The sequence below is a fragment of the Nanorana parkeri genome, unplaced genomic scaffold, assembly GCF_000935625.1.
Source record: "Nanorana parkeri isolate BGI_ZX_2015 unplaced genomic scaffold, ASM93562v1 scaffold2553, whole genome shotgun sequence".
Lineage (NCBI taxonomy): Eukaryota > Metazoa > Chordata > Amphibia > Anura > Dicroglossidae > Nanorana > Nanorana parkeri.
The window spans coordinates 60,064-77,263 of record NW_017308821.1 but is presented as its reverse complement, the minus strand read 5'-3'; the positions used below and the strand labels follow the sequence as shown (position 1 = coordinate 77,263).

Here is a 17,200-nt window from a genome sequence, read left to right as displayed (position 1 = left end):
GGAGAGTGTCCGCATGCCGATGGGGACAAGGGCACAACCCTGACACGGTGGCTGCGGGGTCTGTGGACAAGGGGGCTTATTTGCATTGGGTACCCCTTTAATTAAGGGGGTCCACAGATGCCGCCCCCCCTTGTGAATGAGTAAGGGGTACTCATTCACTAAAGGGTTACAAGTCAACGTAAATAAAGAAACCACACTTTTAGAAAAAAAATCCTTTAATTTTAAAAAAAAAAACAGAATCAATTTTTGACTATTCCTAAAAAAAGAATGGCTCCATCGATGTAAGCCAGTGTAAATCATGATGCATGACGCCCGCGAACCTGCCCCCCAAAAAAAAGTCCCGCCGCATGACGACCCGTCTGAACCAGACGAAAATTTACCGCAAAATTACATCTCTGGCCAGAATGTAAATAAATAGGCGGAGCGAGCCGCGACATCACGGGGCTCATTCCGCCCATTTGCCATTCTCAGCAGTCATTGAACACAACAGCATTTGGGAGTTCCGAATGCCATTCGGGTCGGTGAGCCGAGGTGTCATATGAATAGTAGGGCTGCGGAAATTAACGATTAATTCCTCAATTAATCGTTAATTTCTTTGATCGATTAAAATTTTTTTGATCGGTACTCCCCCCTTCCGCAAGTGGCTCTGTCGGCTAACGAAGGGAAGGGGGGAGGAGTCCGGTGGCGTTGATGTCCATGACGTCACCGGACTCCTCCCCCCTTCCCTTCGTTAGACGACGGAGAGAAGATTCAGAAGTGTCACATGACCTTTAGGTAGGTTTTTTTTTTAACTTTGTCATGATGACTACAGTCACTGAAACGGAAAGAGATAGGAATTACAACATTTTGAGTTGCCAGCAGCACATTAATAGAGCAGAAATTGTCCAACAGGTACACTTGTTCTGGTGACATCTAAAACGTGATTTCCCTCACTTCTTACTTCCTATTGTGTCTATAGGGCAGAAATTCCCAAATTGGGTAAGAAAGGCAATAAAAAAATGACAGGGCATATAACCTTTTCATACTCTATCTAGAATGTGAAAATATACTTTAAACTAAAAAAAATAGCCAGTTAAACTAGTCAAAAACAACTACAGAAGGCCAGAAGTATTGAAGTACGTGTAACCCAGCAATTAGTTAGAGGTGGTATGGGTTAAAGGGTGGTTGTATGGGATGGGGGACGTTATAAGTAATCGAAATTAATCGATGAAAAAAAATTTGATTAAACGAAGTGGAAAATTTTAATCATTACCAGCCCTAATGAATAGTATTTTGGCGATTGCACCCCACCACAGGCATTGCTGTACCACGCGTTCTGGTGCGGGTGATCGCACAGCGGGCGGGAGGCGTGTCTGTTGTGGCGTTGGCATGAATGGCACCACCACGCCCCCTCCACCCCAGAACGCAGGAGGCTTGGTTAATGCAATCCTGTGCGTTCTGGGCACTAACTGTGCCGGAACGCACTGGATTCTATAAAATTGCAATACAATAAAAAAACTAAACAAAATTACAACAGGGATCTCAAGTCTCCCTGATGTTCAGGGAGTCTACCACTATTAGATAGCGGCTCCCTGACGTCCGCGAGAGAGGCATTTTCTCCCTAAAAGGTTTACTCTGAGTAAGATATCAGTGGGTAAGGTTTCAGAGTGAGGCTTGCCTCCTGGAGGGAGGTCATGTGATCTCTAGAGTAGCCTCAGAACGCGGCCTGCCTCCTGGAGGAAGGTCATGTGATCTCTAGAGTAGCCTCAGAACGAGGCTTGCCTCCTGGAGGAAGGTCATGTGATCTCTAGAGTGGCCTCAGAACGAGGCTTGGCTCTCAGAAGGAAGAAGCTACTTGCTGCACAGAGAGGGCGGACATAGACTACTTGAGAGCAGGTACAGGCACTGCTGCAGGGTTGAGAGAGTGCTGTTAACCCTTTGTGGATAATATAGAATCAATGAAATGTCCCGGTTGTCTAGTTATAGAGAATATTTATTTCATTTGCTGCCCATAGCAACTAGTCATCTGTGTATCAGGGACTTTACCCCTCAGCGTTTTTTTAAAAAGGTCTTGGGCTGTCTAATAAATTGTGACCTGTACACTGACAGACACTTGAACATCAATTCACAAATCTGATGTATGTATAAATAAATATATAATATTATTGTATTATTGGTATATGGATTTTATTTTACTCTGTGTATGTGTGTCTGTATGTATATATATGTATATATATATTATTTCTTTTATATTCTGACGACGGCCGCTGTAAAAAAAAAACAGAAACGGCAACTCCCTGAAATGAGGCGGGAACCTCCCTGAAATAAGGTTTTGCAGGTTGGGATGTCTGTTACAATATGTAGCACTTTGCAAGTACATACAGTAAAACACATTTCTTTGGAGAGAGCCCACCTTTAACCCCATGACACACATAAAGTATTGTAATGTAAATATACAATAATCTCTAACAAATAATAGACTTACAAGCATATGTGTATCAAAGGGAAAATCAGGAAAGCTGAGCTGGTATGCTTCTGGAAGCTGTGAGGGTGAAACTTTATTGACAAATTGTAAACTTTATTAACAAACTGTAAACTTTATTAACAAATGCGAGTCCCTTCCTGTTTCCTTCAGGAGAGGGATTACACTGCAATTACAACCAACCAACCAACCACTACAGCCTCTACAATGATAATGTGAGAGACAGTACACTTAGTAATGTAATTAAAAACACAATAATAAGTGTAGCCAATACCACTTCCTGTAGGGTGGCTACTAGAAATGTAGGATTGCTAGAAATGTAATCAATCTGGGTGATTCATAGCTGGCTATTATCTGGTTAATTCCAGGAGTTCTGCTAGTGATTGTACCTGCCTGAGTGAGTGTGACCCTGCTGTAGTGAGGGACAGCCAATGGGGGAGCATCATAAGTGTCTGTGGCTCCCCAGACAATCACTGGGGGTTTAAGGGCCAGTGGTGCATGCTGCGGGAGTGCATATCTACTCAAGGGATTGCCATGTGCTCAGTCCAGTCAGCCCCCGGGCTCAGCCTGGGGTGGGATGCTCAAGGATTACCATCCCTGTTCAGCTGTTGCTCTATTGCCCAGTGTCAGCCTGTTCTCCTATTGATTCCGCACTGTGGAAGTCTGAAGGGATAGTGAGTATGGAGTCTTTCCTATTTTTGTCATGGATATCCTAAGCCCTATACCCCCTTCTCCTAGTTGATGTTCTACAATAAAGCATTTGAAAAGGCACTTAAAGTGACTGGCTCCCCACTTTTGTGATCACACATCCCCTCAAGGATCTGCCCTTGAGAGTGAAATGTCAGCCCTCTGCTTTTTGAGGGTCCACCTCAGGCCTCTGGGGGTCAAGGGGGTGCTACATAAGCCATTCCTGAACCTTCATGTACTAATGTCCAGACTAGAGGGGACACAGGTATCTTTGACTGGTGGAATAACCCGTGCATAAAAATCATGTGATGACATTTTCAGAAGTCTACAACAACGGGATCCCAGACTGCTCATTAGTTACAGTAGAAGTTCTGCCTGGTTGCTGATTGGTTGATTCTAAAAACTCATACAGGTATTCGTCACATTTCAAGGCACAAAAATGCCCTGAGGTGGCTTCACACCTTTATAAAATGTGCCCTTTCTAGCATGTTATTGTAAAGTGTTGGCTAGGGTGGAGCAGATACATTTTTATCTTCAGAAATGCTTCACATTTTTTAAGAGTACCTGTTACCATTTAGCTTTTAGATGTCTACACAAGGGAGGCTTTTACAGGTAAACAACATGACTAAAATACATTCCAAGAGAAGTAAAACCAAAACTTTTTTGTCTCTTAAGACCCAAAGCCATTGATCGTAGGATAATGCCCACTATCTGCCTGCAGCAAAGATCCAAGTTGAAGCTGGGAAGGATCCCAACAATATTGTTGGTAAACCACCTGGCTGCCTGATTGACAGCTGTCTCTGCCTCTCTAGAGCCAGAGCCAGCTGTGCCGCCCCCTCCCCAGCCTGTAGCTCCAACCAGTCTGGGAGGAGCAGAGAGGGGGATCCATACAGGGGGCAATTACTGACACTCACTGCCCTTCGCAGGGAGAAGAGACCAAGAGCTGACTGAGCATGACACATGATCAGCCAGCTCTCTGACTTTAAGCCGGCGTAGGGCATAAAAAATCAGGTGCCCTGACCTGCCAGACAGGGCTGTGCTGTGCGGCAGAGCTGTGGAAATCTTAAAAATTGATGGACAGAAATATAAACCTATTGGGAGGTAAATCAGTTCCAATATCATTATTTCATTTGCGTCTTTAGCTTTTTGCCTGGAGTTCAGCAGAACTATGGCCTCCTATTTTAAAAAATATGTTACAGCAATTAATAAGTACATCTGCACTTACAGTTTTCTCTTAGTCCACCTGAAAAGCTCAAAAAATACCTCTTGACCCTACCAGTGAAGTCCACCTAATGCAGCTTCCTGTGATGGCGTGGCAAGGATGCTGCATGCTTCACAGCAGAGTTGCCCCTCTCATCTTCTGTGCCTGCTTGCACTACAGTGGTTGGAGGATGTGTAGCAGGGGGCGTGGCTATCAGTATTGTCACTGCTGATTCCCAAGCCTGTAGCTTGTCAATCAGCACCTGGCCATATCTAGCCCCGCCTACTGCTTTCTAGATTGACAGTTCTGCCTCTGTTGCTGAAACACTCCCAGTGTGAGCTGCTGTGTCCCGGAGGGGGAGCATGTAAGACACAAATGAAGGAGTCGCAATATGTCTGTGAAGGTTCTCATTCATCCATGTCATGTCATATCTGTATAAAATAAGTCAAGGCAATTGGACTTGCTGTATTTTTCTTGAAGACGTTTTACTGGTCATCCGACCAGCTTTCTCAATTCAGAAAGCTGGTCTGAATTGAGAAAGCTGGTCGGATGACCAGTAAAACGTCTTCAAGAAAAAAACAGCAAGTCCAGTTGCCTTGACTTATTTTTTACAGATACAAATGAAGGAGGATTTGGCTCAGCTCACAAGCACCTGTGCACTCATTCTCAGCATTACAGCCCCGCAGGGAGATTCTATTCAAGAAAAATGTAACCCCCCCCGCCACCCCCTTTGAAGAACAGGTGCGGTGTGCAATAAGAAGCTGGAAAAGGTGGAGCAATGTAAAAACTGTGTGCTAGTCATTGTGTCTTGGCCAAAGAAAGGGTTAAGTGAGCAGGGTGGATCTTATTTTATGTAACAAAGCTTACTTCCTGAGAATCATTCAAAGAAATATTTTCACTTTGTCTTGGACTCCTCGCCCCTGTCTATAAGACCGATTGGCCAATCCAATCAACTCCTCCGTAGACAATTGTATCAGAGGTTTATTTTTTTCCCAGAATGGCGACTTCTGGCCTGAGAGAAGAGCTGAACTGCTCCATCTGCCTGAATCCTTATACGGAGCCCATATCACTGAAATGTGGACACAACGTCTGCCGGGGATGTATTGTGACTGTGCTGGATACACAGGCGTCTGGCATTTGCCCGGAGTGCAGAGAGGACTATCCGCTGGAGAAGAAGAGGAAGCTGTGTAATGTTGTGGACAATTTGACAACCAGTCTCCAGGAGGACACAGAGGTCTTGTGTACGTATTGTGATTCTCCTGTCCCAGCTTCTAAAACTTGTCTGCACTGTGAGGCCTCCTTTTGTGAGAAGCACTTAAGCAACCACAGCAAGTCAGCGGATCACATTTTATCTGAACCCACCACATCATTTGAAGACAGGAAATGCTCCACACACAAAGAAATCCTGAAATATTACTGCACAGTGGATGGGGCCTGTATCTGTATGTCCTGCTGGGTGGCTGGAGACCACAAAAGGACACCACGTGGAGCTTCTGAATGAAGCCTTTGAGAAACTGAAAGATGTTACTGGGAAACTGAGCTCTGAGATACAGACTGAGAAGAGAATCCAAAATCTGGAAAATCACAGGACACAAGATAAGGGAAAAGCAGCTGATGTCATCGGGAGAGTCACTGAGCTGTTTGGAGACATCAGGAAACAGCTGGATGGTGTAGAGAAGAGAATCCTGGCCGACATCTCCAGACAGGAGGAGCAGATCCTACTGAAAGTCTCAGATCTCATCCATCAACTGGAGGAACAGAAGGATGAGCTGTCCAGGAAGATTAATCAGATGGAAGAACTGTGCAATATCCAGGATCCATTAACTGTCCTGAAAAAGGCACCCAATAGAGATGACATGAGACCTAAGACAGGTGACACCAACAGTGATGCAAGTAATGTTGGCTGTCTGGTTGATGGAATCATCTCTCAGATGCTACAGAGAGGACTTTGCAGCTTTCATCAAAGTCTAAAAAATCTGATGACAAAGGAACAATTTTCAGTGCTGGAGAAATCCAACATTCTTCTGGATATAGATACTGCTCATGACAACCTCATAATATCAAAGAAACGGAACAGAGCCACTCACATTGACAACGGTGTGAACAAGCCGGATGGTCCAAAGAGGTTTAAATGCTGCCAGGTACTAAATAAATACAGCTTCACATCCGGGACACATTACTGGGAGGTTGATGTAAGAGAAGCAGGGGAATGGATGATCGGGGTGGCCTCTGAAAGCATGGAGAGGAAGATAGTGGGAAAAGAATCTTATATAGGCTTTAATGACAAGTCATGGAGTCTGAGCCAAAGAGCTTCAATTCTTCAAGTCAGACACAAGAACATTGTTAGAAATATAGACTCCAAATCTTTACTGAAAACTGTCGGGATCCATCTGGATTATGAGGCCGGCCGTCTGTCCTACTACCAGCTGTGTGGCCCCGTCAGACACCTCCACACCTTCACCTTCACTGAACCCCTCTATCCCGCTTTCTACATGTTTCCAAAAAGCTCCATCAGAATTATAAAGTAAATACCATAATAGACTGAAAAAGTGAAATTACATTTTTAATTGGATTTTCATATATTACTATAAAAGTGAATGTTATTTAATTTAAAATACATATATCCAATATTTGTTTCTGATATGGATAGAGTAAGAAAGTTATAGAACCCCCTTCAAATGTTATTACTGTCTGTGTCTCAGTTGGGAAGATTCGCCCTTGCCATCAGCGAATTTTGCTTTTATGGACTTATATATAGTATGAAAGAAATATACATTTGGAGGAGCTCTCTTGTGTGCTGCCATCCTGCTGTAAACTGATGTGCACCCTTGGAAGGTGCCTTGTGGCTTTGAACCATGGTGGTGGAGTGTAGGGTATAACGGGAGGTTAGAGCGGTGTACTGCATGATTGGGTCACTCTCTCTATTAGTCTTGATGTCCAAAACAGAAGGCGATGGGAAATCCAAAATATTAAATTTTTCACCAGGCTCGGGTATGCTCAGTGGCGTCACGTGGGGGGTGCGGCCACACCCAGGTGACACCATTGGAGGGGTGACAGTCATTTTGGTGTCACCCCCTCTGAAAAGATGGGCACTCGTTTATGGGTCAAGAGCCCGACAGCTGCAGGAGAGAGAGGAGGGGACCCGGCAGCATACCTTATCTAGCCGGGTGAATGTCCCCTCCACTCTCTGCTGGCGTCCATCACCAAGATGACCGCAGGCAAGTATCAAAAAGATTTCACGTCGGGGTATCACCCGGTATCTGCTCGGGGTGACACCTGGCCTCAGGATGCCCCTGGGTGCCCTTCCAGTGACATCTGCGTGGTGTTTCCCTCACTTTGGAGAGATCTCCCCCTACTTCCTGTCAAATCTGTAGGACAGGAAGTGAAGGACAATCTCCCTGAGATTTAAGCAGCAAATAATAAACAAATAATAAGGTGCTGTGTCGAGCGCAGTCTCCCCGCACTCCACCGAACCAGGCCGTCTGCCGTTGCTCCAGCCCGTGGCTGTCTTCAGGGACACAGCACCTCTGCTCCAGTAGCCTCTCTGCTCCTTGCAGTACCGAACGGACTCCTCAGCACTTAACCACCTGTCATCCCAACCGCAAGTACTAGGGGCTCTGCCTCTACCTATAGTTGCTATTTCACTTCCTATAGTGATTGCTAAGGTTGAATGGAGTGCTGTATCATATTTTGCCTACCTGCCTAAATCTGCCCATTAGGATTGATCATATGCTGTTGTGGATACTTTTGTCTCCAGTGTGCACCTAATTCCAAATTGCTAACTGAACTTGCTGCTGAAGTAATAGAACTATTGAGTATTCACAATCCCTTTGGTGCTGGGAGTTCTGTAGGACTTAAAGATTCTGTGTGCTTAATACTGTGTCATATGCCATAGGGAATTACAGTACCATCACTCCCCGAAATTGCTTATCTTGCAGACGGATAAATACAAAGGTACCTGGTATTGCCACCCTGATACTAGGCCTCTCCTCCCTCTAGGCCGGGATACATGATGTGGAACGGTTCCCCATAGCACTGGGTTTATTAGGGAACCGTCCGCCTGATCCAATCCCATAAAGCCTATTCGACAGTAGATCCGCAGCTGTGATCCTAACCCTCTGCTGCTCGTAGGGTCGTGACACAACCTTTATTTGGAGGGACTGTCCCTTTTTTTCAAGCCTAATCCCTCTCCCCCTGTCCCTCTTTCCTCCTCGGTTGTTTTTATTTTTTGGTCCGATATATAGACCTATATTCTGATATGTAAAAATGTACTATTTCTATTTACCTGTGCAAAGTTTTACATTACACCAAATATATCATCCAGCGCCTGGTATAATTGCATTTGTTATTTTGAAAGCCCAGTGTAACGGAAAAAAAGGGGAAATAAAAAGCACTGGTGGGTAGAGTCAAATATTTTAGAATATTAATTTCTTGTGGTCCATTAAACTGGGGTGGGGCTGCCATGGCTGTATACATAGTCTACATACGGCTGGGCACACACCTTACAACCATCGCAAGACTTTTGTCTTACGATGGTTGTAAGGTACTTAAAAAAACGTACGGTCTGCCTATCTTGCATAGGCAGATCGTACTTGCGATGATCGCAAGCCACGCCCCCTGAGGGGCGGGCTTCCGATGAGCGCAATGCCGAACGGGCAGTGTGCCCTTGCGCACACCGGCCCATACGGCTGTTATCATACGGACATGCCACACACCCGCCGAACATCGTACGATGCTTACGATAATCGTACGATCGTGGGATTTCCTGCAATTATCGTACGATTATCGTAAGGTGTGTGGGGACCTTACTTCATACTAAAAGGTGTCCCTGCTTCCCATCTCAGAAAGGTGAGAGCTTTGGTTTTAGAATGTTAATTGTCCAAAAAGGTGTGAAAGGTAATGAACACCGTCTTGTAATTCACATAATCCAATCCCAGCCAGAAAGTCTGGGTCAAGGTGTTACTGTTTGAGCCACATGGCTGAAGCTGACAATTGTTGTCAAATGACTGAGGAACGATGATAGGACTGCTTTAGTGGTTGTCTGTTTAAATTAGAAATACAAAAATAAGTAATAATGGACATTATAAAATCTTCTGAGGGCAAAGAAATACGTTGTCAGAGATGGTTGACATGTGAGGGGTTCCAATGTATTGTTTAGGGGGGAGGAAGGAACAAGGTATTAAGCTTGTAATAAAAGGGTTTATTGTTTAGTTATCACATTATTGAACACTGGAGGAATATGTATAATAAGAATAGAGGAATGTATATAATAAAAGGGAAAATAGTGAGGGCTACATATATATTATAGGCTTTAGTAGTCACAAACACTAGAGGGGCATCCCAAATGAATCATAAGGGTTTTGGTACACTCCCACCCCCCCCATTAAAACTCTAAGAGTGGGAGCTTGAATGTGAGAAGAGAGTGATAGGGGGAGTGAAGTATGATGGATGGCTAGTGATTTAGTGATTGATATTGGAAGTGGGTGTAAGTTGTTGTTATTTCAATTAGAGTTATACATAATTATTAAAACTAAGAGACAATTTGAAATCAATATCTATGAATGTTTTTGTATAAATGCACTTTTATGGAAACAAAACAATAAAAATATATTAAACCAATGTATTGTTTAGACTCCAGTCTTCAGGTGGGCTTCTTAGCATATAACTTGAGACAAAGACCTCATCTAACCACCAAACCATCTGGAGGAGGACAGGTGAGGTCCTTCACAATCCATGTGAATGTAAACAATACAGGACAATACAAACCCATCATTGCTAAAATGGGGTTTTCCTACAGGTATGGTAATACAGTAATATGTTAAGAACATAGAGTTACAGCAAAAACTCTAATCATTTCTGCAGCTGGAATGTTATCATGGGTACAGCAGACTTTTGTATGTTTTTGTTCAATATTCTAACAAAAGGACAGATTTAGTTTTTAACCCCCCAATTTTATATTTTATTTTTGGCATAATGTCTTACTGTCCACAGTTTTCTTAAGCAAATCATTTTTGTGAATTGGTTGTAAAGTTTATTTCCTGGAGATCCTGCCAATAGCAGAACTTCCTGTTGCAGGCTGACAACTCTAAGCCACTGATTTGCAATTAGTAGCAGCGTTGAGATTTTAGCAAAATGTTGCCAGTGTGGTCAGGTGGACACAATATGAAAAGGGAATCTAAGGTGGTTTTTAAGGGTTCAAAAGGCTTTTAATGGCTTCTTGGGGTTACTGAAGCTCTGTTAAATTAAATTGTAGACTCTGATGATGATGATGAGTTTAACCTCCCTGGCGGTATTCCCGAGTCTGGCTCGGGGTTAATTTTCAATGCTAGGAGCGGTAAACCCAAACCAGTCTCGGGAATGCAGAGAAAAGTGACACTCACCTTGTCCCTGCGATCCCGCGGCGTCCTCTGCTGTACGCGGCCCGAAAACGAAACTAAAAGTCCGATGCCGGCATCTGACTTTTAGTTTCGTTTTCGGGCGTCACAGCCGGCGGGAAATTAAAAAGTGAAAAGTTGCAATGTACACAGAATACACACAATACAATGTAATCTGCTATGATTGCACTTATGAATCAAACTATTTCACGTATTATAATTTCTTATAATTATTTAAAATTTATTATATTATAATTTTTTTTATTTCGTGTTTCAAACTTTATCATACCTGGGATGTCTACTGGACTCTTGTTTGGACAGATTTAGGGGAGTTATTCCTAAGATTTACTAAGAATTGCAGGCCTACAATACATAACACCAAATTTCCATGAAAAACAATGTACCGCTTTTGGTACAAAATTCCTGACATAATCATACCGCCAGGGAGGTTAAGCTTTGTAAACTGAGCCTGACACAACTAATCTTACATTTGTATTTTCCCTTTATGTTCACATAGTTCACTGTGATTGCCTCGTCATTTGCTTATTAAATATGTAATCTTTGAAGTCTCAACCCCACACCATGTATTTTTCAATTCAAATATTCTAAAAAATCCCCAAAATAAATAAAAAGTGACACTTATAGTTTGCTATCTCCTTCGACTTCTATAACCACTTTGAAGAACAGATGCTGTTTGTAATGAGAAGATAGAGAAGGTTTTGTAATGTAGAATCTGTGTCGTTATACCAAATTATGTGTCTTCATCAGTTGCAGAAAGTTTGGCCTTTAAGTTGTACTCTTTATATATTATCCTGAATTATTAAAGATGAAAGCTTGCAGGACCCCTTCAGGTCTCTCCTCCGGCTTTATGCAGTTCTGAAAATAAGAGAAACATTTCTATAAAGCCGGAGAAAGGGAACTAAGGAATACCAAAAGCTTTCATCTTTATAACCTTAAGTTAGCCAATCAAGGATATCACTTAAACTCCAAATGTGTTGCATTAATTAATGTCTAACCTGGAACAAGACTATCTGTCTTCAGCAGAGAAAGGGATACTCGCTTTACTAGGAGGCCAGATCACACTTTACATAACAAAGCCTCCATTCATCCCCAGTGTATAAGACCGCTGCTCTGAAGTTGTATCACAAGTTAATGTCCTTCTCAAGAATGGCATCTGCTGACTTGAAAGAGTAACTGAACTGCTCCATCTGCCTGGACCTTTATATGGAGCCCATATCCCTGAAATGTGGACATATCTTCTGCTGGAACTGTATTGTGACTGTGCTGGATACACAGGAGGTGCCTGGAGATTATTCCTGTCCTGAGTGCAGGGAGATGTTTACCGAGCGCCCTTCCCTGGAGAAGAACAGGAAGCTGTGTAACATCGTGGAGCACTTCAGATCCGCTCACCAGGAGGAAGTAGAGGTCTTGTGTACGTACTGTGACTCTCCTGTCCCAGCTTCTAAATCGTGTCTGCACTGCGAGGCCTCGTTCTGTGAGAAGCACCTGAGCAACCACAGCAAGTCAGCGCATCATATTTTAATTGAACCCACCACATCTTTTGGAGATAGAAAATGCTTCACACATCAAGAGATGCTGAAATATTACTGCACAGAGGATAGAGCCTGTATCTGTATGTCCTGCTGGGTGGCTGGAGACCACAGTGGACACCAGGTGGAGCTTCTGAAGGAGGCCTCTGAGAAGACGAAAGAGGAACTGAGAGAATTTATAAACGAATTGGACTCTAAGAAACAGGAGATTCAGAGGAGAATCCAGAATCTGGAAAACCACAGGGCACAAGAGGATGGAAAAACAACTGCTGTTGTCAGGAGAGCCGTTGAGCTGTTTAGAGAAGTCAAGAAACAGTTGGATGATATAGAGAAAAGGGTTCTGCTGGAGATGTGCAGACAGAAGAAGCAGATCTCACAGTCAGTCTCTGATCTGATCCAGCAGCTGGAGGAACAGAAGGACGAGTTGTCCAGGAAGATTCATCAGATGGAAGAACTGGGTAACATCCAGGATCCATTAACTTTCTTGAATAAGGCACCTAAAAAGGATGACATGAGTCCTGAGACAGGTGACACCATCAGCGATGTAAGGAATGTTGGCTGTCTGGTTGAGGGAATCATCTCACAGATGCTACAGAGAGGACTTTGCAACTTTAATTACAATCTGAAGGATCTGATGACAAAGAGACAATTTTCAATGATGGAGAAATCTGACGTTTTGCTGGATATAAATACTGCTCATGACAACCTCATAATAGCAAAGAAACGCAAGAAAGCCACTCACATTGACAACGGTGTGAACAGGACGGATGGTCCAAAGCGGTTTAAATGCTGCCAGGTATTAAGTGTAGACAGCTTCACATTCGGGACACATTACTGGGAGGTTGATGTAAGAGAAGCAGAGGAATGGCTGATCGGGGTGGCCACTCAAAGCATGGAGAGGAAGATAAAAGGAAATGAATCTTTTATAGGCTATAATGACAAGTCATGGAGTCTGGCCCAAAGAACTGGTCTTCAAGCCAGGCACAAGAACTTTGTTAAAAATATAGACTCCAACTCATCTCTAAAGACTGTCGGGATCTATCTGGATTATGAGGCTGGGCGTCTGTCCTTCTACCAGCTGTGTGACCCCATCAGACACCTCCACACTTTCTCCGCCACTTTCACTGAACCCCTCTATCCCGCTTTCTACATGTTTCCAAAAAGCTCCATCAGAATTATAAAGTAAATACCATAACAGACTTAAAAATTCATTTATTTTTTTTCATTTCATCTGCATATATAAGGTATATATATAAGGTAATTTCCTAATTTTCAAGTGTATCTATATTGGCTATAGAAGTTTTTTTTAACCCTTTCCCTATTCTAACAATAACTAACAAAATATTTTTGCTATACATACATTGTAACTATTATAATGGATATGAAGATCATCGTTTCACTCTTCCCACTTCCATCTAAACCAAGCAATAAAAACATTTGGCTATACAGACACTTAAACTGTTTTCATGGTTGTGAAAATTAAATGCTGGCAACATAAACAGGACTTCTAAGAGATCTTATGTTCCCTTTATTTGGGTTGTTATAATCCAGTGAGTATTTGTACAATTCTATTGTTAATGATTATAAATGCTCTGTAGTCTGTACACTTCCTTTGTGGATCACACTTGTTTGCAAATGTTCATTCTTCTGCCAGTAAACCTTTCTGCTTTCTAAAAGAGGTGTTTGTCTCATTATGTGTAAGGTGTTACCTTTGAAGGTGTAGCAGGTGTCCTATAATCTAAAAGCGGTAAGCAATGATAGGAGGCGAAGCCATATTTCAATTCTGATATTGGGAAATATTGGGATTGAGTTACTAAAGGTAAATAGGATGTTCAGTTTGCAAGGGAATTTGCTCTTTGCAGGGAAAGTTTCCCCTTAGCTTGGTGAATGTGGCGAAATATCAGTTTGCAAAGAATACCCAATCACGTAAAAAAAGAAAATAAACAATTTGCTTGCATGTGATTGGGTGATGGAAGTCAGTAGAGCTTTACTTCATTCACTAAACTAAGTGGGAAACTGCCCCTGACTACCTCCCTTATAAATAACAAGGAGAAATCAAGATCTATATGTTCCTCATGGTTATACTTTACAAGGACCTCGGAATCCCCCTCTAACTGGCTCTGTCAATCACATACCAATGTGACCCGGCCCTTTTGTTGACTGCATCTTAGCCCTTAACATCTGGCATGCCATACTTGCATATGTGGTTTTCCCCTCCATTTTACTTTTTCTTCCCTCCTTTCTTCCCCCCGATATACCTCTCCTTCTCCACTTACTCCCACCTTCTCCTGCTGCCTTCCTTTTGCATCCCTGCTAGCTCACCATTTACTCCTGCAAGGGGCATCCCTGATTCCCACCAGCAGGTCTCTTGCTATGTGGTATTTACATCCCACCAGCCATATCCCTCTCCTCTAAAAGGACTCATACCTATAGTTCCTGATTCTTCCACCAAATTGACTGTTTCCCCAAATGTGAAATAAATGGTATATTTTTGCTTCCAGGAACCAGGTACATGGTGTCTGTTTTACCATGACAATATTGTCAGTCAATCATGTTCATAACTGTACTTATTATCACACCCCGAGTCAAGTGTATCATTGTTTTGGGAACCAAGCACTGGATATTGCACTCTTTCTAATGTACGTGATATATGGTTTCCTCTGGGTCTGCTACTTCATGTAATGTTTGTACAAACCTTTTTTTTTTTAGAACTGGGGTCCTTAAAATTCCTAAAAAGACAGACAGTTCACTGTCCTGGAGATTTTAGAGGTCTAAACTGTTGTCAGTGGGAGTAGAAATTGCCCCAAAACAAGTAGACAATCCTATTGGCTCAGTGATAAGTAGGGGTAAAATGCTCCAGGATGGTTGGTGTCAATGTTGAAGAATACTGCCGATCAGTAGTTTCCTTGGGGGGGAATAGTGACCCATCAGTGGTGTCTGTGGAGGAAATAGTGCTTCATCAATGGTGTCCATGGAAGAAATCGGGCCCCATCAATAGTTTCTTTAGAAGTTAGAGTGTCCCATCAATGGTGCCCATGGAAGAAATCATGCCATATCAATAGTATCTTTAGAAAAAAGTGAAAAGTTGCAATGTACACAGAGGAGGGAATAGTGCCCCATCAATGGTGTCTGTGGAGGGAATCGTGCCCCATCAATGGTGTCTTTAGAAGGAATAGTGCCCCATCAGTGGTGTCTGTGGAGGGAATAGTGCCCCATCAATGGTGTCTGTGGAGGGAATCGTGCCCCATCAATGGTGTCTTTAGAAGGAATAGTGTCCCATCATTGCGATCAGTGGAAGGACTAGTGTCACATCAATGATGTCCATGGGAGGAATTGTTCCCCATTGTTGGGGTCAGTGGGAGGAATTCGTACTCCATTGTTGGGGTCAGTGGGAAAAATAGTGAACCATAGTTGGGGGTCACATGTAGCCAGCAATAAAAGACGTTGATTTCAAGGTTAATATCAGTATTCTAAAAGTTTAACAGGGTTCATATAGACGGTCATCTTTTTTTTTTACAACACTTTCAAGTACCCTAACTATTAACAAAAATGTATCTTATTTGTGTATCACTTGTTGTAAAGTAGTCACCGCTCCAAGCTTGTTGCCGCAATGGTCTACAAGACTGACTACAAGGCCAAGTAACCCTCACTTCCCACCTAAATAACACACTAAACACCAGTAATTTCAAAGGACGTAATGCAGTCTAATGTTCCTGTGTGTGTTGTGAAGTAGTCACCTCTCCAAACTCATTCCTATGATGGACTACAATCTCAATACAAATGAGTAAACTAAACATGAGATTGTAGTCCATCCTGGGAGTGAGCTTGCAGCGGTGACTACTTTACGACACACACAGGGACCATGGGGAACACAAGTAATCCCCCTCCAGAAGGAAGGACAGTGTCAGCACCAATTCAGAGATGATTTGAGCATCTGCAGCCCAGTGATACACAAACAAGATACATTTTTGTTAGTAGTTAAGGTACCTGAATGTATCTGTGTTTCTTGTGTGTGTGTGTCCACGGTCTATACTAGTTCCCCACCCTCTTTCCCAGACCTCCTTGGTCTACAACAGTTAAAAACACATGCATGAACAGCTGTGCAACCACATGATCCTGTAGCGAACACCTTTTCCATTACCGCGTTATCCGATGAAGGGCAGTGGGGGACCAGATCGCTCCGTCGGCAGGCCTACGACGGCTGCGGACTCTCTGGAAAGGTCTTGTTTATGCTTGCCCTACTTATATGTCTATTTTGATGGATATCTCTACTTAAATATATATATGATTCTTGATGTACTTACTGGAAGTGCCTAAATTGTGTACGCTGTTTCCTATGCACCAATAAAGAATTTATATTTTTAAAAAAGGGTACCTGAATGTATTTTTAAGATTTTACTCCTGAGTTTAGTGTCACTTGAAACATTTTTGCATAAAAATGACAAAAGTTTGATATGAAGGGGGTCTCAATGCATTGTTTGTACTCCAGATGGAAGGTGGTCCCTTTGTCAGGTAGACCTGAATAGTGTCCAGTCAAAGACAATGACCCCACCTCACCACTCCCCAGCTGGAGAAGAAGGACGGGTGTGGTCCATCAGGATCCATGTGATGTAAACAATACAGGACAAGACAGACCAGCTGGTTGTAAATCTGTTTTTCGGTACAGATATGGAAATATCATAGTGATATGGTAATGATACAGAGTTTCAGCAAATAGTTCAGAAAAGTTAAACCTTAAATTGTATCAAACATACAACAGACTTTGAATGTTTTTGATTTAGATGTTAACAGAAGGGTTTATTTGGTATTGAATGGTATGCATAGCTAAAACTTTTTTTTTCCTTTTGGATAGAGTAGGGAGGTGATAGACCCACTTCTTTTATTGTTAAAACAAATATCTGCAGGACAAAGAGATATAGCAAAGATG

The 17,200-nt window shown here is 42.7% G+C and overlaps 2 protein-coding genes across 2 annotated transcripts in view; both read left to right on the top strand.

The window, feature by feature from the left end:
• Positions 1-5,346: 5,346 nt before the first annotated feature.
• Positions 5,347-6,877, top strand: LOC108801903 (E3 ubiquitin/ISG15 ligase TRIM25-like). The gene is made up of 2 exons (XM_018573813.1): positions 5,347-5,583; positions 5,774-6,877. Exons 1-2 carry the CDS (start codon positions 5,347-5,349, stop codon positions 6,875-6,877), a joined length of 1,341 nt encoding a protein of 446 aa, XP_018429315.1.
• Positions 6,878-11,890: 5,013 nt separating this feature from the next.
• The window catches only part of LOC108801902, a 19,892-nt gene continuing 14,582 nt past the window's right edge, over positions 11,891-17,200 (top strand). Inside the window, 1 exon segment of the mRNA XM_018573812.1 lies at positions 11,891-13,455. Within this exon segment, the coding sequence (XP_018429314.1) occupies positions 11,891-13,455 (1,565 nt within the window).